The sequence below is a fragment of the Cyanistes caeruleus genome, unplaced genomic scaffold, assembly GCF_971803275.1.
Source record: "Cyanistes caeruleus unplaced genomic scaffold, bCyaCae1.hap1.1 HAP1_SCAFFOLD_81, whole genome shotgun sequence".
Taxonomy (NCBI): Eukaryota; Metazoa; Chordata; class Aves; order Passeriformes; family Paridae; genus Cyanistes; species Cyanistes caeruleus.
The window spans coordinates 1,866,821-1,891,980 of NW_028255891.1; the positions used below are offsets into that span (position 1 = coordinate 1,866,821).

General features: G+C 49.5%; 1 protein-coding gene across 1 annotated transcript in view; it reads left to right on the top strand.

The window, feature by feature from the left end:
• Positions 1-11,084, top strand: part of LOC147646744 (maestro heat-like repeat-containing protein family member 7) — a 181,014-nt gene extending 169,930 nt beyond the window's left edge. Inside the window, exons 14-16 of the mRNA XM_086873072.1 lie at positions 9,917-10,019; positions 10,300-10,356; positions 10,646-11,084. Coding sequence (XP_086729198.1) covers positions 9,917-10,019; positions 10,300-10,356; positions 10,646-10,845 — 360 coding nt within the window. The 3' untranslated portion in view covers positions 10,846-11,084. The remainder of the gene's footprint in view (positions 1-9,916; positions 10,020-10,299; positions 10,357-10,645) is intronic.
• The last annotated feature ends 14,076 nt before the right edge of the window (positions 11,085-25,160 follow it).

Sequence of the window (25,160 nt, forward strand, 5' to 3'; positions counted from 1 at the left end):
CAAGGAGGGATTTTGTTAACAGCACCAACAGAAGGAACAATTGTTTTCGGAATGCTCCCACGTGGAGTGACAGAAGAAGTCACTTAGTCTTTAGCTCAGGTTTGTTTGTCCAAGTAAAATAATAATAACAATAGCAATAACAATAATAATAACAACATAATAATATATATTTATATATATAACTAAAAATCGATAATGTGAAATAATGCTGACAATTCCAATTTGTCGTGGTTTTAAACCAGTAACTAAAAACTACTTATTTCTTGTTGTGAGATATGGATTAGAACAAGAGCAAAACAGGCTTAAGACTTAAAGGGAATAAAGACAGTTTATTAACAAACTACAAGAATAAGAATACCAGAATAAACTTTCAGAAAACCTCCTTATCTTCCACATCTTCACTATTTCTCTGTACACATGACAACATAGAGACAAATAACTTTAGGACTCTAGTGGTGAAAAACAGTCTTAATTCTTGCTACAGTCTTTCATCAGTCTTTGTAGAGAACCAGAAGTCTCTTTCTGTTAGCTTACGGAGTTTCTCACGAGAAAACTATTTTTCATCATAGTTTTCTATTTCTCTAATGCCAGCTGCCCGGAAATCTGTCATTAAATCTTCTCCTCCCATTTCACATCTCCGAGGTGTGTATGGGTCACAGAGTTTAGGAATCTTATTTTTAAGGATAAGTTATTCAAAGGCAGAAGTCTTCTTTATTTGTCTCTGTGAGCCTTCCTGGAAAACAGTTTTCTCTTTGCCTCTCAAAGCTTCAAAATCTTCACTCAACTCAATTCCAGCAACTCACAGTATCACAAGCACTCTCTCTCTCTTCTGCTCAAAAGTTACACTTTGAATATCTCATTCCTCCTAATACTCTTATCATGAATTAAAGGAGTCTTTTTATACTATTATTGTCTATCTCCATAGCTTTAACAGAAAGATATTTCAGCTGTAAAGCATCATCTTATTCTCTCTTTCTTATTTAAACTTAACTCTTTTCTTCACTGTTTTTGGTGGTTCTATGATGTCTCCTCTATGTTGATTGTCTCTCTCTCTGTCTTTCTGACAAAAGGAGTAATCTGTATGTTTATCCAGGTAGCAAAAAAATTAAAAGCTTTAAGAAAACTGCAAGAGTTCATGGTGTTAAGTTTCAGTCTACCAACAAAAACTGAAAACCAAGCTCGGCTGACGAGCGCTGCTTCTCTTCCCCCTCCCCTCCTCCACCCCGCGGCCTTGTCGGCCTGGAGAGGGGGGAGGAGGCCGAGACAGAGCCTTGTTACCTCCTCAGAAGCCGGAAAACAAAGAGAGCAAGAGAATTCTGTCTGTACTTCTTAAGGGGGTGTTTACAAGTGGAATTCACTTTTTAATAGTCAGATCTGCTGTCAATTCTTGGAAATGACTGATAATTGATCGGGAGGAAAAACTCCCATCAGCCACCAGCAGCTTCAACTTTCTCTCCCTCTAAGCTGTCTTAAAGGTAAAGCTACCCCATGACATTACCTTTGGCTGCTCACTCTAACACTAAAATACCCTACAAAAAAGGACTAGCAAAGACCCGAATGTCAATGGTAAAATTTGTGAACTGTATACAAGGAATAAAGGAGGAAGGGATAAAACTGGCAATTTTTATAGGGTTTGGCAATGCTGTGATGTGGAATGCTTTGTCTGTTCCTGGGAAAAACACAGTCATTAAGACTGCTGGGTTTTTCACGTACCACACTATCTACAAGCTGCAGGATTGGTTGAACAATTGTTAAAAGAGCAGTTGATAAAATGAGGAGATGGGAACCTGTCCCGGTGGAGAACCCATCTCCCAGATGGGCTCCATGCCCTTAACAATGGGCCCACTGGGAAATGGAAACCCCTGGGTGTGCACGGCTGCACCCAATTTGCAAACACAGCCATGGACAGTGAGACTTGGACTGCCTGGGAAATTGTTCTGGCTGTGATGGCCCCTGCCAGGGCCACCCCAGAGGCTGCAGGGCTGGACCTTCATGCACTGGAATTCATTAGGAGAAATCAGAAGCAAATGACAGTTTACAATACAGGAATAAGAATTAAGATTCCTCCAGGACACTTTGGTTTGATAACTGCTCACTGGAGCTTGGCCTTGCAAAGGGTTCATGTCACGGGAGGAGGAATTGATGCAGATTATCAAGGAGAAATTGAAGTAAGTCTGTTAAACAATAGTGAACAAGATTTGATTGTTCAACCCCATGACAAGGTAGAAGAAATATTGGTATCGCAATTGAAAAAATAATTGTGAAGAAAGAATATCCACTTCAAATTGCCTCCATTTGTGGATAAAAAGAGTTTGGACCCAGCAGTCCTAATAAAGGAGCCAGAGTGTGGGTCCAGAGGCCAAATGGCCCTCCCAAGCCAGCTGAAGGAACAGCTCTGGGCAAAGACAACACTGTTTGAATCCTGAGACCTGGGCAGGAACAATGGGAATATGTCCCTGCAGCCAAGTGTTCTCTGCCAGAACAAGTCGATGGGATGGGATATTGTTTTACAGACCCTGCCAGACCAAATCTCCCTGTTTGCCCCAATGGCCTCTTTGGAAAATGCTCAGATCCACGGGGCTCCATGTGAAGGCTGATGTGACCCTGAGGGACTTCCACACCAATTCCAGCCAGGAGCCTGGCTGTCCCTCAGGGACTGGGACCCGGCACCTCTCCAGCCGAAGGGAAAAGGACCCCAGCAAGCCTTGTTAGCCACAGACAGCGCGGTAAAGCTGAACAGCAAAGGACCTTGGGGACATTATTCTGGAATTCAAAAGGTGCCAGCTCCATGGACAACAGAATTATTGTTCCTAACGTGAATGAGGGTGAGGAAAAAGAATGAGTAAGCTTGTGATGGTAAAGCACAGAAATCCTTTCACATTGTGGCCTCCAGCTAGAACAGGGCTTGGTTTCTCCGGAAGGGAAATCTCAGTCAATCCTGTAAAACTGATAATTGCATTCCTGTGTTCCACAGCACAGTTTTCTGTCAGTGTCCCTGCACTGGATCCGTTACGAGTCAGAGCCCATTGACAGAGTTTTGGCCACCCCACAGGGTGAGCCCTCCGAGGGAACCCCATTCCTCCCAACCTGAGCTGAGAACATACCCAGCAATTAGTTACATTGAGTATTGTAATAAAGAATTGGATGAATAAAAATTCGAAAGAAAAGGTTTAAATAAAGTATATGTAATTGTAAATGATGAAAATATGGAATGAGAAATCCTCCTCCAGGTCGAGGCAGGATTTCTCTTCCAAAGCAACAGATTGCAGCCAAGCACCCAGATAACAATCGCAAGCAGGCACATCAGCGCCGAAAGAATGGGCAAGACACGGGCCATCGAACAAACAAAAGAACGGGCCCGGACGAGATATCGCCGAGCCTGAGCACCTCCACCCTGACCACCTGTGCTGGAGAAATGGAGAAACTAGACAAAGGAAGAGGAGCCAGCCGAGATAGCCATCGGCTCCAGGATGGGTGCCACCACTCCACCCTAATGGCCCGGACCAAAATGATATCAAAAAGACATCCTAGACCTCTTTACATATGAGGAGCCTCTGCCCAACATCTATTGACTCTATTCTCTGGTGCCAGGAAATCTATTCTTCGAACAATTAAGAACCTCTTAGCAAAGGGTGCCTGCTTGGAATTTGGCCTCGAGACACAAACTTCCTATAAAAACCCAGGCCAAAGGACTCTCAGGTGTGGATTTGGGAGCACCTATACCTTGCGTATAGACCTTGTCCACCCAGCGCTGCGCTGCTTATTTTATTGTGGTTTTTTTCTCTTTGTTCGAATTTATTATTGTTTGATAATAAATTTTCTCTTTTATATAACCCGAAATTGCCTTTGCATTTATAACAGTATTTTGGCTACTTTGATCTTTAAATTTTCAAAATAATTTTGATGACTAATGCCTTGATTAAACTTCAGAGGTGTTTCTGGCAAACAAAGATCCTGGCTGACTCTCAAGATACAACTTACAGGTGTTGGGGGTTAGGTGTCCTTTATTTTCTATTTAGTTCTGGCTTGCCTGTGGAATTTTTACTCATGACTTGCAGGGAAAACTTAACTGCGGGTACTTGGTGGGTGCTTGAGGAAAGACAAAGAGTTTGGCTGGGCCCAGGGGGGGAAGGGGGCAGGAAAAGGGGAGGGTGGGGACAGTTTGGTGTCTTCCTAAGCTTGTTGTGGTGGGGAGAAGGGAATTTCGCCATCACCCAGATGGAGCTGCTGCTTCTTCTCCTTCTTCCCTCTTCATTGGTGGCCTCGCACCCCCTGTCCTGCCGGGACGTGTGGCAGTGCCAGCCACCACCACGGAGCTGCTGATCCACCTCAGCCACTGGCCCGGGATCTCAGCTCATCCCTGCTGTTCCAGCTGAGTGTTCCTCAGAGCCCTGCAGGAGCACCAGCACTGACTGCCAACCCGAGGGGGTTTGTGAAACAAAGCCTCTCCTCCATCCTTTCCCGTCTCAGCCCAGAAAGCTGTCACGGGGTCCCTGGCTCTGTTTTCTTGCTAACGCTGTAGTTATTGTTGTTTGTTTGCCTGGTTATAAATACTAGTAAAGAACTGTCATTCCTATCCCCAGATCTCTGCCTGAGAGCCCCTTGATTTCAGGATTATCATAATTCGGAGGGAGGGGGTCTACATTTTTCATTCCAAGGGAGGCTCCTGCCCTCCCTAGCAGACACCTGTCTCTCAACACTGAGACATTTCCATGAGTAAATTTTACAAAGTTTTCAATAAAATTCTTATTGATAAATTTGACTCCATTTCATTTCTAACAAGCTGTTCCTAAAGATCCCGTCAGGCTGTCTTTGACACTTTGGGCAAGGGATTCCTTCCAAGCTGGGCCACTTGGTGGGGGGATGGGGGCGGCCCCAGGGCGGAGGGCAGGGTGTGCAAGGCCCCTTTGTGACACGCTGCAGCACGGTCACCGTGGGATGGTGGCAACGGGAGCAGATGTCAAAGGGCCCTTTGTGACACGTGCTGACATAGGAGCTGGCGGTGACAGGGCCACGCCACAGTGCTCGGTGCAGGCGACGGGTCAGGACGCGCCAGAGCGGTGCTGTGAGGAGCCCCCGCACAGCGCACTCCTTTGTGTCGGACCTGGAGCTTTTCTGAAGCACTATTACTACAGGTGACCTCGAGGCCAGACCACAGGTCTTGCTGACTTGTGGCCTTCCCGAGGCTTCCTTCTTAAGGTTCTCTTGAGGGCAGACCGTGGGACTTGGTGACCCGGAGCTTTTCCGACGTGTCGCCCATCCCTGCAGTCTCTGCCCTTGAGACCAGACCACAGTCCCTGTCGAGGAGCCTCCTGTCCTTCTGGCACGAGCCCTCAAGACCCAAGTGCAGGACTCGCTGTCTTGCAATCTTGCCAGGACTTGAGTCTTGCAGGTGCCTTCCAGGCACGACTGCAGGACTTGCTGACTCTGAGCTTTTCCGAGACATCTCTCCTGCAAGCAGCCAGAAATCCAGTCACTGCCATGGAGCAGCGACCCCCAAGAGTGCCCAAGTTGGCCTGGCTTGAGGAGGAGGAAGAAGAAGGCTCTGGAGCTGTCCTGGCACAGGAGTCTGAAGAGGTGCAGGACTTCCAGGCACCACAGGAGGGTGAGTTGCAGAGCTCGGCCTTAGGGCTAGTGCCTGTTGCCAGCTTGGCCCCATCCCATTGCATGCCATGCCATCCCCTGGTGCTGTTCCTATGTAAAGGATGGGAGAGTCCGAAAGAAGACAGGGAGCAGCGACCCCCAAGAGTGCCCAAGCTGGCCTGGGTGGAGGAGGAGGAGGAGGAGGTCGAGGAAGAAGGCCCTGGAGCTGCCCCAGCACCAGAGACCGAAGAGGTGCAGCAGTTGCAGCCGCTGGAGGAGGGTGAGTGGCAGAGCTGGGCCACAGGGCTGGTGCCTGCAGCCATCTTAGCCCCATCCCATCCCATTGCATCCCATCTCATCCCATCCCACACTGTCCTGTGGAGACACACCCATGGACAGCACAAAAAAGGGGCTGGGGCTGCCCCCGCAGCAGTGGCCGTGCTGCATCCCCTGGGGCATCCCGGGACTGTCCCTGCCTGGGGAACGCAGGGCTGGGCTGTGCTCTCCGGCCTCTCCCGCAGCCCCTCAGCTCTGGCTGCTCTTTGCCAGATGCAGCCATGGACGGCACACAAGAGCAGGACACCGCCCGTGGCCGCTTCCGCAGAGCAGCGCAGGTACCTGCAGCCATCCCAACCTGCGCTGGGCCTGCTGGCACTGCTCAGCCCAGCACCGCACTTGGAGCACTCCATGCAACTTCCCTGCCTTCCTGCCCTTCTCCTACAGTTTCTTTACCAATTCATCACGAGAATTGGCAAGAGAGACACCAGTCCCATGGACACTGAGGTCAAAGCATCCTCAGAGGTCTTGGTAGAACAGAGCAGCGCTGCCCAGCTGGATCTGCTTGTAGAGACGGCTCTTTTCAATCCAGAGCAAGTAAGCAGCCTGTGGCCAGCCTTTGATCCTCCAGCAATTGCTTGGCTTTCCCAAGCCACGCCTGCTGCTCACTTGGAGCTTTTGAGGCCATGGCAGCATGGTGGAAGAGAAACACTTCTCTGGGGAAGAAGCTGGGCACATTGCTGACTCCCTCTGCTAGCATTCCAAGTCTCCCTGTGCCTTCTCCAGGTGCCTGGCGTGGTGAGGTACATCCACCAGTGGCTCATGGCCAATGAGGCTGCTGAGCACAGGATGGACTGGGCCCTGATGCAAGTGGCCGAGGCAGAGCCCGATGATGTGGCCATCACTCTCCTGCGGGTGGCTCCAACGTGTGACAGGTATGGGGCCCAGCTGCCCCGAGGCCTCAGGGCTCCCCAGCCCATCACCCTGTACAGCCCGGCCCAGGGCTGTGAGCAACACAGACTTCCAGGGCCCTCTGGCTGCTCCCTTTGCTACAAAGTCGGCCCCCGAGCCCACTGCCATGCTGCCAGCCTGCCCCTCAGGGGCCTGTCCCCACAGGGCTGGGCTGCCTGGCTGCTGCTGCCGCTCAGGGCCAGTGGGCACAGGCAGAGCTGGTGGCCAGCTCAGCTCCCTTCTGCTGCCCAGCCCACGGTGCTGTGTCTGACCCCGCAGAGCTGCTATGGCCATGTGGACGACCATCTTGCTCTCGCCCTGGATTTCAGAGGAAGTGACACCGCTCCTCATCAATGTGGTGGGGAGCTGGCCGCAGAAAAACCTGGGCACCTCTGATGGGGACAAGACGGCTGTCTTTTCCCTGACTGTGAGTTTCTGGAGCTGGCCTTTGCTCACCGCAAGGCCGGCCGCCTCTCCAGCAGCTCTGTTGCCTCCTTCCCCCACTGCATCTCCCTGCTTCAGGCACTGGCCACAAACCTGGCCTAGGGGCAGCTTCAGGGCCACCAGGCCCGCTGCTCCCCCTGTGTCTGCCCCGGCCTCTCCCTGCCACGCTCAGGCCCTGCCACACGGACGCCCCGGCACTGAGCGCTGTCTCGGGCTGCTTTGTCCTCTGCAGGCAACTCTGGTGATGTGGAAGATCCTCCAGGGGCCCTGTTGCCCACAGATCCTCACAGTCTATTTCCCCCGCCTCTTTGTGCATCTCCTCTTCCAAACGTACTTCAGTACTTTGTATATGACAGAGGACGTCCATACCTTCTGGAAGGAATGCCAGGAGCAACACGGCCTCTCCACCAGCCCCAACAGGTGCTCCATGCCAGTCCTCCTGTCCCTGCCACTTCCCCAGCCTCACAGCCAGCGCTCCCAGCGTCACCTGGGCTTTGCTGTGCACACAGGTTTGCAGTGCAGACCCTGAAGGCCCTGCTCTGCAGTCTCCACTTGGAGCATGTGGTGGTGGCAATGGAACGCAAGCGTGGCTGGGACACGCTGCTCTGTGCTGACACCCACCACTATGCCATGGGTCTGCTGGCCAGGTGAGCCCCCCTTCTCCCCACTGCCTCTGACATTTGTGCCCCCTGCCCGGGATGCCCCCCACAGTCCCCGTGGCCATGGGCCTGAGGGCCTCGTCACCGAGGGATGGCCAAGGAGACTGGAAAAGGCTGTGAGAGGAGGGTGCCCAGGAGCAGCCACATCTCACGGGCCCAAATACCCTCACAGGGTGCTGGGGCAATAGGACAACTGTGTCCATCAGTCCTGGGAGAGGTTTTTCGCACCCTTGCTGAGACTCTTTCTGCCATTTTCTGCCTTCCAGGGTAATGCGCCGTGCATCCGCCCACTTGTGCAAAAGCATCTTAAGCTACCTGCTTGAGGTGCTCAGCAAACCGTTGCCACACTGGGATGTCTCTGCCATGGCATTCCTTGTGGAGGTGAGCCTGATGGCCAGCACTACCTCGCTCAGCTCCCTGCCAGCCCTGTCCCCTGGCATAGCCACAGCTGCCTGGGATGGCACCTGCGCCCTGTGCTACTGCCTGGGCCCAGCCCTGCGCACTTCCAGGCTCCTGCCGGCCAGCTCCCCTCTCACTGCCCTGTGCCTTTCAGCTCCTAGATTGCCTGGACTTGAGTGACTGTGGTGACAGCCTAATGGAGATCTTGTATAAGTACCTGTGGTACAACTCCACAGAGATGCATCACCAGGTTCTCAGGGCTCTCCTCCTCCTAAAGGACCATCCCTCCATGGTGAGAAGGGGGCAGCAGCTGAAGCTGTGTGGGCAGCATGAGGCTGGGCAATGCTGTCACTTGGCCTTGGCTGGCCTTTGCCTTGGGCGCTGAGGCAGCTCCTCCCAGCTCTCCTGCCTCCTGCTTCAGCTGCCCGAGTGCTTTGGGACAGCCCTTTGGCCTCTGGGCCCTGCGGCAGCTGCCCGGGCTTTCACACCCTTGTGTTCTGCACAGGCCGAAAGAATTCAGAGCCTGACAGGAAGACTAGTGCACCTCCTGTGGGACTTGGACAGTGACGTGGCCAGGATGAGCATTGCTCTCCTGAGCTATATTTTCCTGAAAGAAGACACCCCAATATCCTGGCGCAGGGCCCTGCAGCTGGCTGAGCCGCTCCTGAAACTCCTGGACAATGTAAGGCTCTGTGCCCCAGCCACGGCCACTGCCTGCTGCCCGGACACTTTGTGCCCTGTGCATTTGCAGGCCTGCGCCAATGTGGGCCACAAGAAGCCAATGATGAGGTCATTTTTCCTTCCTTCCTTTCATACAGCCCCATAGCCAGGTGCAGCTGCTCTCCATGTCTCTCCTTCGAAGAATGATGTCGTCGGCAGAAGAAGAAGGAAGAAAGCCCCTGAAGGAACGAGTGTACCAGAGCCTGCTCCCACTCTTTTTCCACTGCCAAGATGAGAATCGGCATGTGGCAGAGGTGAGGACTCCTGGGCTGCTGCTGCGCCTTGGCAGGGGGCTCAGCTGCCTCCTGCCCTGACGCAGGCTTGCAGGCTGCAGCCTCCTCCAGCCCTTGGCACTGGGACACTCCTGTGCCCTGCCTTGTGGGGCCATTTGCGGCTCTCTGCTGTTCCCCAGGCCTCTCGGACAACGCTCCTTCGCGCGGCTGACTTCCTGAAGAGGCCAGACCTGGAAAAAGCTGTGAGGAAGGAGAAACTGTGGAAGTTTGCCAGGCTCGTGGTAAGGGCAGCCTGGAAGTGCCAGCCTCAGGCTACAGAAGCCCCCTGGCCCCGGTGCTCAGTGTGTGGGGCTGGCAGCTGTGCCCCTGCCCCCTGCTGCAGCCGGGGGCCGCACGGCTTCTTCTGCAGCCCCCTGTGGCCCCGAGCCGGGTGCCGATGGAGCCCCGGCCCAGCGGGGCTGGGGGCCGGGCCAGCACCGCGGCTCCCCGGGCAGCAGCCGGCCCTCTGCCCCCTCCAGAGCCCGGCGCCAGCGGCTGCTGGCCGGGCCTCAGGGCTGGCCGGGCACGGGAGGCCGGGGCTGGCCGCAGGCAGCAGCGCCCGGCCGAGGGGCAGAGCCCGCGCCAACCCTTCCCTCCTGCCGCTCTCTCCAGCTGGCCGACCACAGGATCCCCTTGGCCGAGCACCTGCGCCGGGCCCTGCAGTACCTGCAGGACCCACAGGAGACCCTGCGAGCGGCGGCCATCAGGGTCATCGGTGAGTCCCGAGCCCGGGCTCCCTCCCCGCCCCGCCGCAGCTCGGCCCCAGCCCCGGCTGCTGCCCCGGCAGCGGCACCCGGGCCCGGCGCCCTGGAGCCCCGGCTGCCCTCGGGGCTGCTGCTGCCGGCCTCTGGCAGCCGTGCCCTTGGGCTGGGTCAGGGTGCGGCAAGGGCCCGGGCTGAGCCCTGCCGGGGCAGGAGGCCGTGTGGCCACAGGGCTGGCAGCGCCGCTGGCAGGGAGCTGTGCTGCTGGGACCCTGACAGGCTCTGTGTTCTCAGGGATGGCCGGGGAGCAGCTGAGGGGGCAGCAGGCAGAGCTCCAGGTCTTGTGCAGAGGTGAGCCTGGGCAGCGGGCTGACAGTGTTGGCTGTCGGGGGAGCTGCAAGCCCTGGCCTGGCTGTGGAGGGCTCTGCTCCCTGTGCCGATGAGGGGCGGCGTGGGCAGAGCACAGTGAGATTTCAGGGCCACGTGGGGCATTTGTGGCCAGCAGCTTCGGGCTGACCCCCTTGGTCCCTGCTCCCTCCTGGCCAAGGCAAGAGCCGGCTGGCATGGCCCTGGCAGGGGGCTCTCGCTGGGCCCCCACAGCTCTGGGGTGTGACCGTGGCTCTGTTCGTCTCTCTTGCAGCCCTCGAACGCCTGACGGAGGACAGAAGCGGTGCCGTGTCAGACCTGGCACTTGAGACGCTGTATGTCCTCCGGGCCATCCAGAGTGCCCGATATTCCATCCTGCAGAGGATGCAAGACCAAATCCTCAGGGCATGGAGGACACGGCCTCGTCTGTCAGGCCTGGGCTGGCTGCGCTGCTGGAGATGTGCTCAGCACTGATTTTGGAGGCTCTGGCTACTGGGGCCACCTGGGCTAGCCGGGATGTTTTATTTCATAAGAATTGTATTCTTCTGTTTTTTTCTTTTTAGTATGTAAATAATATAGGATATGTTAGGGCTGAGAGGCTCTATCTTCTGGGGCCACATGGGCCATCTGTTATTTTTGTGTCATAGAGATTGTTTTTTTCTTCGTTTCGTTTCCATCTAGTATGTAAATAATATAGGATATGTTATAAACCACAAGAGTCCCAAGACCTTTCTTTTGCTGCCCAGGGTGTGAGGGGCATAGGGGAAGAGAGGGAAAAGGGTTCTTGTGTTCAGCAACCTGCCGGGGCATGCAGTGGTGCAGGGGAAATGGCCAGAAGCCCCTTGGCCTTTGGTGGTTGTGCTGAAGCCATAAGCCCTGTGGCAGGCAGGAAGCGCCATCTGTGTCCTGCTGCCCGTGTGTTGCTGCCGTGATGGCTGAGGAGCTGCTGGAGCTCCTGTGGGGCTGCGGCGCTGCTGCCGGGCCAGGCTGGGGGTGCCCCTGAGGGCACGGGGTGCTGGGAGGCCGTGAAGGGATGAGGGGCTGCGGAGGCCCAGACGGGACAAGGCAGTGGGAAGGCACGAGGGGGATGTGTGAGGGAGTGGGTGGCAGGAGGTTCCAAGGGGACAGAAGGCCCTGGAAGAGCCGGGGTGGTGGGAAGCCCTGAGGAATTGTGTGTCAGAGGCCATAAGCAGCCCCCGGGCAGCCGCCTGGTCCCAGACACCCGGCTGCTCTGGTGCTTCCCCAAAATGTCCCCCAGGCCTGCAGCAGAAGGCCTGGAGGCTGGGACACCACCCCAGCGGGAGGGTGGGGACAGCCCGAGGTGCCCAGGCTGGGCTGGCTGGGGACATGGAGGGCAGGGGGTGCTGCCAGGCCACGGCCACTGGGTGCCTCCAGGAAGGGGCAGTGGGCAGAGGCAGGGCTGGTGGCCAGCCCGGGCCCTCGCGGCTGCCCAGGCCACGCTGCTGTGACCGAGGCCCCCCTGACACAGAGCTCGGGGCCCACAGAGCTGCTGCAACCATGGAGAGGGTGGCGATGTCTCCTCCAGCAGGGCTGCCCAGTGGCTGCTGCCCAAGCGGCTCTGGAGCCCACAGAAACAGCAGCAGAGTGTGCCCAGGAACAGCAGCAGCCCCAACGTCGGCACCTGCGCACTGAGGCGTCCGCAGCAGCCAGGTGCCAAACAGGGGGAGGCTGTGGGCACAATTGCCTTTGCTTTGGCAAAAGGCTTCAGCAGAGTTGGCCACAATGGCTTTCTCTTCACTTGCAGCCTTACAACAACGCTTGCCAGCTTCAGCTGCAGCCTGTGCCTGTGACTGACTTGGATGGCCGTGCTTGAGGGCGAGCTCGCCTTCCACACTCAGGTGTCCCAAGGCAGCGGCATTGGCACCATCCTGAGTGAGAGAGAGAGAGAGAGAGAGAGAGAGAGAGAGAGGGGGAGAGTCTGATGGGGCAGGAGCCCTATGCTGCAGCTGCCCTCCCTCTCTTCTGTCCAGGCACCTTGAAGTCACATGAAACAAAATCCTGGACTTGCTTGGAATAAAGGAAGAAGCAGCATGTGCTGAAAAAAAGCAGGGACTTACACGGCTCAGTTTTGATCTCCACTTGGGCAATCCCAGAATCCCTGAGCACTTGGTGTTGCAAAGTATCATCAACATCATCCAGTCTCCAACCACCCTGCCATGGGCACAGGTGGTGTGCAGGCACAGCTGTCACTAGAATTGGGAGAACACTTTTCCATGTTGACCTTTTCCTCTCCTGGATTTCAAGCAAAGATGAAAAAATCATCTGGTGAATGACAGGTGAATAGTGTAGGTCACAGAACTAGGAGTAGGAGTCTCCAGTGGCCCATGGTGTGTCCATTCAACCATTGTTAGATTGTCCAGTTGGAGCTCAGCGCGGTGCAGCCTGGGCACAGGCACCAGGCTGGTCCATTTCAGCATCCCAAAGTCTTGGTGGCTCCCTGTGCACCCATTGTCTCCTGAATCCATTCTTGAATTCCCAGTTACTGCTGTGCAGGACATGAGAACACAGGAACAGCTTGTTTGGCTCATTCTTGCCTTTGCTGCTCCTGCCTAAAGGAATCATCAGGACTATATGCTGATGGAATGGGATCGCCGAACAGCAGGGACTTTGTCTCTAGTGTCTGAAACTAAAACCTTGTCTGACTGTTCAGACACTATAAAATCCAGGGTGAGAATGACAGCTTTGGTATGGAAGAATCCTAGAAATCTTGACTTGTGATTTTTGTAGTCAAGGATTTTAATGCCAATGTGGAAACTACCAAAATATTCAAACTGATGATGGCATCATCAGACCTCCAGGGGACAGGGTATGACAGTGGGGACAGTACTTGGCAGCTCATGGCTTCAGATGTGGGAGGTAAATATTTTGCCTAGGTACACATTTAAGTTCAAGTTTTCCCATGGTTTGGATTGACTGGTCATTGCAGGTAACTTTAATCAATGCAAAAGGATGTAAAAGCAGAGTTTCTGGAGAATGTGCACTAGGGAGGAAATAGGGAGAAAACCTTGAACACAGCCAGCAGGCTCTGGAAAAATTTATAAAAATTACAGTTAAAAATAGATGTAGCTCTCTGACTGTTCAGGCAAGACTCTTTGTGTCTGGAGGTGATCGTAAGATGCTTTAAAATCTTAGGAAATTCAGGAACTCAGAAAGAATTTAGGCTTGGCAAGCCCTGGGAAAAGTAGGCCCAGGGAAATGTTAGGCCTTGTGCTTGCTAAAGATCATGTGAAACTGCACCTGTGTAATCAATATATGATAAATGATAGAATTGTTAGATGTGATTAGATATAATTATTGTTTAAAGAACATGAGGAACAATGTTAGGGGGCTGAGGTGGGATCACGAGAAATCCATGCTAGGGTAAAAACAATGCATACAATAGAACAGTGTAAGTTTCATAATTAATATGTAATTTGTATAACGATAGAGTATAAAACATGTTCAACTCAAAAACAAATCGGGTCAGATTTGGGTCTGTGTACCCCTGACACCCAGAGCTCTTCAATAAAGCACCTGCATATAATCATTGTGTGATGATGTGTGTTCCTGAACTCTAACATTTTGGTGACCCAGATGGGACCTTGTGAGTGCTGCTGAGCGAGCTCGCGACCCAATCCTGCTCCAGCCGGCACCGAGGGATTCTCGGGGAGCCCATCGGCCGCGACCGTCTGTGCTGCTCACAGCGTCCCCAGGAGAAGAGGTAAGGTGCTTTCACTTTGGTTTGGGTGCCTGCCAATAAGACGCAGCAAAAGCTGCGCTTGGTTGGGCTAAAGGAATTCCTGTTGGGATTGCCTGGGCGCCGTCCGTCAGACGACTGCGAAAGCGTTGCAGGTTCGGCATTTGTGGTGTATTGTAGTTGTGACATGGAGAAGCTTAAAGGGGTTTTGGGCAGCAATGCTCTCATAGCAGGTACTTCTCCTTTGGGGTGCTTATTAGCACATTCGAAACAAGGTCACTTTGGGGAAGAATTACATAAGGCTGAATTGATATTGGTGAAATCTCCCCACGGAAAAAGACCCCTGTGACACTGTCTCATCTGTTGGTAGCTATAACCTCTCTCTTTCTTTACTTTGTTTTCTTTCTCCTCTCTCTCTCTCTCACTCCCTCTCCTCTATCACATAATCCTTGTTATCACTAAAATAAATGTACATTATTGCTGTTGTGATTTCAACTGAAATCCCTTGTGTCCTTTGTGCCCTCTGAGATCAAAGAAACTTCTCGCGACTCCCACTGGCGTTAGCGAATCGTGACATTTAAACTGGAGTCACGGACAGGATTTGTGACAGACAGAAGGGGCTGCAGGTTTGTTGTGCAGTCTGTATTAGGGGAAAGATGTTATGCTCCCGCCGCACCCAGCCCGACACTCCCAAGAGAGTGAGCGGTGTCTAGAAAGCAAGGGGGGCAACTCGAATTTCCCACAAACTGCACACGCCGAGGTGAAAAGCACCCCACACTCACTTGAGGGCTCTGTCTGCAGAATTTCACAAAAAATCTCTTAGTGCAAAAGGGCGGGAATGTTTTTGTTGTTGTTGTGTGTATGAATTTTGAGTGCTTGGTGTAGCAAAGAGACAATCAGAATTTTAAACTGAAAGAGTGCCTCCCAAGCAGATTTGGTCTTTTTACCCACACAGGGAAGCAAAAAGCAGTGTGTGTGTGTGTGTGTGTGTGTGTATAATTGAAGTTTATACCTCCCTGTAGTGGTTTTCCCTTTGTAAAAATGACTGAAAAGGGCAGTGCAGAAGTTAAAGCTGCATTTTATGCTCTGTTAGCAAAACACAATGCCAGACCTTCTCCAAGAGGGGAAAAGTGGGCGCTTAGTTACTGGTTTAATTTGGAAAATGTGATTGATAGAGTATGTTCTTTACAAGGTGAAAGAAAATTTAAACTGGTCAAAAATCAAACTATACTCTGCTCAGTTTTGGGAGATTGTTTTACAGCAGCTCTAAAAACTGGCTTTAAGCAAAGAAGTGAGGAAAGAACTAGAATAGACTCCTTCTAAAACCTAGTTGAAATTTTGCAAAAACAATTCAATGAAGAAAAGAGTAAGATCAATCTGTTGTGAGCAGCCCTCCAGGATGAAAATTCAAAAATGCTGACTCACTAAAGGAAACAGAAGAGGGGGAAACCCCTCTCCTGAATCAAATTTACCCTCCAAAAGAGCTAATTCATTCCAGTAGAAATGATGGACCTGTAAAAATGGCAGAAGAAAAATCAGAGAAAGCAAAGGTGTTAGATGCATTGGTTCTCTTAAGGAAAACCCAGACAAGAGAAAAGAAATCTCTCACTGCCAGTATTGGTGGTCACTGGAGATAAAGAAGGGGGTCCCCAGCAAGGTAATAGATGGCTTCTCACTTCCAAGTTGAGTGAAGTTGTTTCTAATTGGCACTGTCCCAAGTTCATTGTATGGAATGCCCCATTGGATAACCCAGCACAGCTCCACAGGCTCTGCGCTGTGAGCCAAAGCCGTCTCCTTCTCAGCTTCTGGGAGTGGAGCCCAAAGAGCCTCAGAATCAGGGAAACTGAGAACTCTGCCTCTCCTGGGTGAGCAGAGAGGCAGAGGTTGCTTTTATTTCAAGTGCTCACTAGAGATAACAAAACTGGAGACATATTGATTACAGCAATAGGGTGTAGAGAATATTTGAACAGAAGGTGGGCCTGATATTTTAGTAAAGGTCTGTCTGCACAAACCAGCCTTTGGTATAAGTTGTGATATTAAAGGCTCATGTCCTTGAAACTTTCCTGAAGCAGAGAGAATGAAGCAAAACAACATCCTTGTGTATAAGAGAAAAAATGTAAACCTGTGTGAATTAACCAAGAGTAACTTGCTTAGCCCGGGGACCCTGTAAAACCCTATAAAAGTGTGCTGAAGATAGAAATAAACGATGTTCTCCATACTTCTGTGAAGACTAGGCTGAATAGTCTGAGCTGTTTCTCCATAATAGTGGGTCCTATACATCCACTTTTTACTTTTGTAGTTAACACTGGAGCCCAAATTTCTGTGTTGACCAATATAGACTAGTGCAGGATTTGAGAGCAATATATGGAATAACTAAAGATATTTACCCAGTGGTAGCTAATCCTTGCACATTGTTAACATCTATAAAAGAGAAATAGAAATGGTTTACTGTACTTGATTTAAAAGATTCCTTTTTCTGCATACCCCTTGAGAAAGAAAGCAGGAAACTGTTTGTCTTTGAATGGGAAAATCCAGAAAATAGAAGGAAAACTCAGCTCACTTGGACACGACTTCCACAAGGATACAAGAACAGTCCAACCCTATTTGGAAGCCAGCTGGGGAAGGAGCTGGAGATTTGGACCGAGAACGGGCAAGTACTGAGAAAACAATACCTGCTGTTACAGTATGTTGATGATATACTGATAGCTACAGAAGAGAAAACAACCTGCATAAAGGTACCAATTGAAATTTTAAATCTGCTGGGAATGGGAGGATATAAGGAGTCTAAAGAAAAGGCACAAATTGCCTGGCAGACTGTGATTTCCCTGGGATGTGAAATCTCACCAGGGCAATGTAAGCTGGGTACTAATTGTATTCAAGCTATTTGTGCTATTCCAGAACCCCAGAACGTGCATGAGCTGCGAGTCTTCCTTGGGATGACAGGGTGGTGCTGCCTGTGGATCATGGACTATGGACTAATTGCAAAAGCCCTGGATGAGGCCCAGAAGACGCAGCCGTTTACCTGGGGCAGAGCACAGAAGGAGGCCTTCCTCAAACTGAAGGAGGCATTGACAACTGCTCCGGCGTTCGGATTGCCAGACTTGTCCAAAGATTTCCAGCTGTTTGTGCATGAAAGACTACACCTAGCACTGGGAGTGCTGAGCCAAGGTTTGGGAAGCTGGGAAAGGCTGGTAGGCTGCTTTTCCAAACAGCTTGACAAGGGGAGTGCTGGATGGCCTTCATGCCTGCGGGCAGTTGCAGCCAGCGTGATGCTGCCACAAGAAGCCAGGAAACTCACCATGGGTAGACACATAGATGTCTCTGTGCCACACATGGTGAGCACTGTTTTAGAACAAAAGAGGGGCCATTGGCTATCTCCAAGCAGGATGATGAAATTCCAGGTAATCCTGACTGAGCAGGATGATGTCACACTAAAGACAACTGACCTCTTGAATGCAGCTCTGTTCCTGGGTACCACAACTGAAGAAGGCCCGTTAGAGCATGACTGTGTAGAAGTAATAGAGGACACCTATTTGGCAAGAGAAGACCTGAAAGACATCCCACTGGAGCAAGCAGAGTGAGAGCTATTCACAGATGGAAGCAGCTTGGTGGAGAACGGGACCAGATACGCTGGATATGCGGTAACAACAGTCAGTGCAATGGTGGAGGCAAAAGCATTATCAGCAAATGCATCTGCCCAGAGGGCAGAACTGGTTGCCTTAAGCAGAGCACTAGAATTGAGTAAAGGGAAAAGGGGAAACATCTGGACTGGCTCAGAGTATGCTTTGGAGTAGTGCATGTCCACAGAGTGGTGTGGAAAGAAAGAAGACTGCTGTCTTCTCAAGGTACACACATTAAACATCAAGATGCAGTCCTGCAATTGATAAAAGCAATACAAAACCCGAACAAGTAGCAATTATGCACTGCAAAGGACACCAATCAGGAAACTCCAAAATTTGTGAAGAAAATGGAAAAGCAGACTGGACAGCTCGACAGATTGCTCGAGAAGTGCAAAGAACAATGGCATTGATATCTTTAAAAGTTAATGTATCTCACTTTAATTTGCCTCCAAAACAAATATATTCAATAGGAGATGAGAAATTGGGAAATTTTCTAAATGCACAAAAGAATTCAGAAGAGTGGTATGTAACTGCACAAAGACAAATAGTGTTAACCCTCTTGATAATGAGAGAAGTTCTATAAATGAATCATAACAAATGTCATTGGGGTGCAGAGGCATTGGTAAAAAGGATGAAACAAAAATTAATCTCGGTACAGATGCTAACAGTGGCGAAATCAGTAATGTCAAAATGTGAAATGTGCTTAAAAACAACTCAGTGGCTAGGCACAGGCATAGCTAGAAGATTAGGATAGGAACAGAATCAGGATGCCACTTGGCAAGAACCCTCTTTTAGAGTGAAATTTGGCTGGGCCCTAGAGTCTTTGCTCGGTCCTATAGCAAACTATCAGAATAAAGAAATGTTGTACAAACCTACAGGTCAGGTAGAGAAATTGGCAAGAGTGGTCTGGGAAAGATTTAAAGAACTAAATGTACAATTACAATTTATTACTCCTGAAGGAGCATGGACTGTGTGGGTTTTTAAATGGATGGATTGATCATTGCTGTGTCCACATCCCAAATGTGACTGCAGATGTAGAATATGACAGCAATCAGTTGCAACAAATAGAGCACAAAGCACAGGAAGAGCAAAAGGATTTGAGTATAAATTGGTTAGGCAAAATCTTCCAAGGGTTAGGATGGAATGTGAGTTCATGGATTAAATCTATCATTGAGAGTGTGATCATCTTACTAATTGTATTCTTAGCAATTTGGTTAATTTACAGCATCTTCAAGGGAGAAATACAGAAGAAAACATCCTGGAACCAGAAAATAATAAAGGCACTGACACGAGATCCACCCCCACCATCTTCTGGTTCTCCAGTTCCTGACAGCATCCAGGACAACGTTTACATCAATCAAGGATTCGAAGAACATCGAGTGTAAACTCAGAAACAAAGGACTGTGTCAAGTGAAAACATTTGCACTTATAGTGAAGTGAAAATGCTTTCAAAGAGAGGAATGATAGTAAAAGGTTCTAAAATCATAGAAAATTTGGGGACTTAGAAAGAAAGTTAGGCTTGGCAAGCCCTGGGAAAAGTAGGTCCTGGGAAATGTTAGGCCTTGTGCTTGCTAAAGATCATGTGAAACTGCACCGGTGTAATCAATATATGATAAATGACACAATTGTTAGATGTGATTAGATATAATTATTGTTTAAAGAACATGAGGAACAATGTTAGGGGTCTGAGGAGGGAACACGAGAAATCCATGCTTTGGTAAAAACAATGCATACAATAGAACAATGTAAGTTTAATAATTAATATGTAAGTTGTATAATGACAGAGTATAAAGCATGTTCAGCTCAAAACCAAGATGGGTCAGATTTGGGTCTGTGTACCCCTGACACCCAGAGCTCTTCAATAAAGCACCTTCATATAATCATTCTGTGATGATGTGTGTTCCTGAACTCTAACAATTTCATCAGATTTTCCTGGAATTTTGTGGGATTTTGTGAAATTTTGTGGACATTTTTGGATATGTTGTGGATGTTGCTGGAATTTGGTAGAATTTTGAGAAGTTATAGGGAATGTTGTGGCATTTTTCTGGAATTTTTTGAGGCTTTTCCAGAATTTTGTGGGATATTGAGGAGATTTTGTGGAATGTTTCTGGAATTTTGTGGGATTTTTGTGGGATTTGGAGGAGACTTGAAGCATTTTGAGGGATTTTTCTTGGATTTAGTGGGAAATGGTGGAGATTTAGTAAGCTTTTGCAGGGAGTTATTTTTCTTAGTGACTCAATGACCCAACACCTGTGTGCTGCACTACGGTATTTTCTATCCAATCACCTCCTACTACCCAAAAACCCCTAGGAGAAGAACATGAAGAAGAAAGAAGAAGGACAAGAGAAAAACCCTAAATCCTCCATCTTGTCTCTTGTTCTCTAAACTACTTTTTCACCCAGTGATTTAGAAAACTTTCTAATCTACACACTCACACTTTTCCTATCTAACTTTAACATTTGTTTTCATGTATCACCATGAAAACATGCTCATGAATTTCGTATTATATGAAATTCAGTGTTTCTTTGAATCCTAGAACTAAGTATTAAAAACAAGGGGACACACTCAGACTCCAACATGTTATCTACCTTTGACTGATCCAAGGAGCTATTAATCATAATGCTGCCTTAATTAATAGGATTAGTCACCCAAGTCTCAGGCTAGATAGTGAAGACACAGGCAAGCAGCTTAGCAGAAGGTTTTCTAGGAACATAAAGAAGGAATCCAGGACATTGTCCTGTATTTTCCTTTAAAACAGCTCTGAGAAATCCCCAGGATACTCATGTTAGGAGAAAAGTCCTACATGATTTACATGACCCTGCTGAGCTTCCGAGATCAGGCGGGATCGGGCGCTCTCAGGGCGCTCTGGCCGTAGGCGCTGCTTCCCCTCTCAGGAGCGCTCACCTTCCTGCCGTGCCCCGCAGCCTCACCAACACAGCCCAGACACGCAGAGCACACAGCCCGGCCACCAGGGCTGCCTATGGCCACAGCGGACTCGGAGCCACAGCCAGCAGCACACAGGCCACACAAAGCACAAAACCCACACCAGGCCAGGCACACAAGGCACACAAAGCACACCAGCCACCTGTGCCCACAAGCTCCTGCCCCTCGCCAAGGCTGCCCAAGGAAAACAAGGCACCTGCCGGGACCTGTGCTACTGTTCAAAGTTATTAGTCTCTGCCATATAACAGGAATAGATGGTCCAAAATTAAATGGCCTCAATGTCACCAGGAGTTCTTCACACAGTGCAGGTGTGACATTTGAAAGCAGACAGACTACAGTCCTTTTTTTCTGTGTAACTTCTGGCTGCTAGTCTGTGGCCATAGGGAGATGCCACAATGTGTCATTTAAAAATAATCATTTTTAAAAGCCCAAACAACCAACCACAGCTTCATCTTTCTTGGAGGACTTCATCAGTTTATTCCATAACAGGAGCACAATCTAACCAAGAGAACACAGAACTGTCATTCCAAATACATGGGCTATGCCCCTTCCACTTGGGCTAAGGGGCTGGATTTCCATCAGTGACCACAAGCCAGGACTTTCAACAGTGTTTGCTGCCTTTTTCTCTAAGGCATCATTTGGGATATTTTATGGCCTTTAATTAAATGTAAAAAAATGCTACCTTTTCAAATACTTTGTAAGGAACTGAAAAGACAAACTTTCCACAGCCAAACAAAAATAGTGTGTATGTCTCTAGATGCATATCTGGAGGTGGAAAAAGACAAGAGGATAGAAGGTAAGAAAAAATAGGATTTTTTCTTAATAGGATTTTTCTTAAAATAGGATTTTTCGTCTGGGATTGGGGGGAGGAGAGGAAGGAGGGGCAGGAATGGGACAGTGCTCCAGGGTCTGTGGCAAACAGTAAAGAAAAATATGGAGAGGTGTCAGAGAAGTAGAGGTGTCAGAAAATTAAAGGTGTCTCCAATAACATAACTATTTGAATTTTAAGATGGAGTGTCTGTAGGCAGCTAAGCAGGGAGATGACAAGGATGGGAGTGTGAAAGAGTTAAGGATCAAAGGAATTGCTCGGGATGGATCTATCTGTGAATAGCACTAACACAAGTTTGCTGCCATTTTAAGCACCAAGTGCTCCACTCAGCCATACTTTGAGATCAAGTTCCTGTAAAAGTATATATTTAAGTTACGTATGAGGGCATTTCTTCACACAGGAACAATTTGAGCTATTCCTGCAAAGGCAGGCAGCTCAATATTTGAGATATAGAGTGGTTCTGCAAGGAGATCTGTTTTCTTAGACTGATGGACTTGGAATACAAATATGAGTCTGATGTTTCTTGTGACACCCATGTCTGGAAGTTTACAGTAACCCTGAGGTGATGGCCCTGCTTCAAATTCATGCATTATGTCAATGAAGAACTGTGCACGGACTGGAAAAGCTGTTTAGCCGTATTTTCCCAGGAGACTGAGCTGTGTGAAATCATCTAAGATGAGTGTTTCATGGGGCTTTCCATTTCTGTTCCTGTTGGGAAGGCAGATTGCCTCAGTGAGCTGAGCAGTGAGTCATGAAGGTCACACAACCAAAAAAAAGTGGAAAAAACTATTTCAGTTGGAAGAGTCCTACACCAGTCATAGAATGACAGAATCATAGAATGGCTTGGGTTGGAAGGGACTTTGAAGATCATCTAGTTCCAATCACGCTGCCACGGGCAGGTACACCTTCCTCTAGAGCAGGTTACTCCAAGCCTTGTCCAGCCTGCTCTTGAACACTTTCAGGCACGGAGCACCCACGGCTTCTCTGGGCAACCTGTTCCAGTGCCTCACCAGCCTCACCCTAAAGAATTTCTAACATTTCATCTAAATGTACTTTCTTTTGGTTTCAAGCCATTTCCCCTTATCCTATCACTACATGTCCTTTAAAAGTCTCTCCAGCTTTCTTGGAGCCCCCCTTTAAGGTGCTTTAAGGTTGCCCCAGAGCCTTCTGTTCTCCAGGCTGAACAAACCAAACTCTCTCAGCTTGTCATCGTAGGAGAGGTATTCCAGCCCTCTGATCCTATCCATGGTCTCCAGCAGTCCCATGGCCTCCTTCAGCTGCTTGAATCAATTCAGGGCTGAGCAAATTGTTAAGAATGTTATTCAGCTCATTGTCCAAGTACCTCTCAGACAGGCTTGGAACCATCAATCATCTCTTTAGGAAGCCTGTTAGGAAGTGTTTGACCCATGTCTATTGATAAAAATGCTTGCTAAACCTCATCTAGCTCAGTTTGGAACCATTCCCATCTGTCTTATCACTGGATACCGGGGAGAAGAGATCAGCACCTTGCCTTCCTCAGGTGTTTGGAGAGAGCAAAGAGTTTGCTGCTCAGCCTCATTTCCCCCAGCTGCCAGCACTGCTGGGTAATTCCCCCTTTTGACCAATTAATGATGCTGTGTTTCATTTGCCCCAGCATGACGTTCCCTGGGGGCACACTGCTGACTCCTCTTTAGCCAACACCCCCAGATCCTTTTCTGTAGGGCTGCTCTCCCCCCACTTCTGTCCAAACCTATACTTGTGTCCAGCTTGACTTTTTTTCTTAGTGTTGACCTCTACAATTCTGCATCACCAGCAGACTCTGCTGATTATGTCCTCACATGCTTCTGCTAAATTTATTTGGCCCATCTCAGCTTTTATCCGTGTATCTACTTGTCCAAATTAGAGGATACATATGAAAATATTTCCCAGCCTTGTTTGTGCATTTCTCACAGTCAAGTACATACATTGCTTTGAATTGAAGAAGTATTTCAATAGGTGAATGAAAACTATCAGCAATATACAAGGCAAGGTAGAAATGCAAATTAGAGGGAGAAGTTGGTTTTAAAGACACAAGCGATTAGGGCCAGTCACATCGGTTAGTTTTGATTGCAAGGCCACAACTTAGACCTAGTGCTTGGGATTTTCCACAGAAGCATTCAGTCTGGCTTTGATGACATTGAGTTATGAGGCATCTACTCTTTTCTTCATGTTTTGATTTACTGGCCATTCACTCCACATTAAAAAAAAAAAAAAAAAAAAAAAGTTTGATAAGTATTTTCTCCTGAATTTTTGTATCTTTTGTACCCATAGTATTGTTTGCTGCTAGATGAAAGAGTTATTTCATATCCTGTACTTTTACCCTGAGAAGGCAGTTAGAAACTATGATCAAATAACCCCCTCAGTCCTCTTTTGGATAAGTACATTGATCTCTAAAAGATCTATTTAAAGAGTAAAACTGGTGGGGGAGAAGGCAATGATCATTTTACTTGCATGCTCCTGTAATTACTGATGCCATGGGAAAGATATTTATTACAACAATATGTCTGGAACTGTACAACATACAGAGAAATGTGTGCTCTCCAAATTTACTTGGATTATCTCAAGGTTTTTCCTAAGACTGCATTTATCGTGCATTGCCTTGACTGTCAATGCATCTTTGCTTTTATGTTCTTAGAGGAGCAAGAACGAAGACACTCTGAAATGGTATTAGAATTCCAACTGGGATTTCTTCCAGTGCTGTTCAGCATAAGTAATTGAAACCCAATATTGTATTTTTATATACTCTGGAGCATTTCTTCCAAGGAGCAAATTTCTACTCACTTACTGTTGTGTAGGTTATAAATGACATTGTGCATTTATTCGGATCCATTCTTTTAGCCTGGGATTGAGATTTTCTGAGGTGGAACAAGCCCTTTGGAGTTGGGATTGAGCCCTTTTCGGGTCAAATGGAGCTGTTTTGCGTGGGATTGAGTTGCTTTGAGGTGACAGATGGATCCCTCCTGGCTTTTGGAGTGCAAAGAGATGGAGATGAGAAGCAAACTGTGGCCAAAGGAGAAGGATAAGCAGCCAGGTGTATTGCCAAGGTGGATCCCAGGAATGTGCCCAAGGTGGCTCCTCCAGTGAGGGATGGAGCTGCAGCAGCACACGAAGCTCTTCCCGCACTCGGGGCACTCGCAGGGCTTCCCTTCCGTTGGTGTCGGGTCAAGTGAGAGCTCTGTGAGAAGCTCTTCCCACACTGGGAACACTCGTGGGGCCTCTCCCCGCTGTGGATGCGCCGCTGCTTGACCAGGTTGCTGTTGTGCTTGAAGCCCTTCCCGCAGTCGGGGCAGCGGAAAGGCCTCTCATCCCTGTGAATCCGATAGTGCCGGAAGAGAATGGATCTGTTGGGAAACCTCTTCCCACACTGAGAACACTCGGAGATCCCTGTTCTGCTCTGGGAGCGCTCCTGGTGTTGATCCCAGTCCCTGTGCTGGCCTCGCTCTCAGTCTCGGAGCAGTCCCGGGGCACTCCCGGAGCCGATTCCGGTCCCGGTGTCGATCTCAATGGCGCAGCGGTGCCGGTCCCGGTCTCAGTCCCGGTCCCGGAGCAGTGCCGCTCTCGGTGCCGGTGCCGGATTCAGTCCCAGTCTCAGGCCCGCTCTAGGCCTCAGTCTCGGTCTCGGTCTCCATCTGGGTCTCGCTCCCAGTCCCGGTGCCGCTCGAACCGAGCCCTTTTCGAGTGA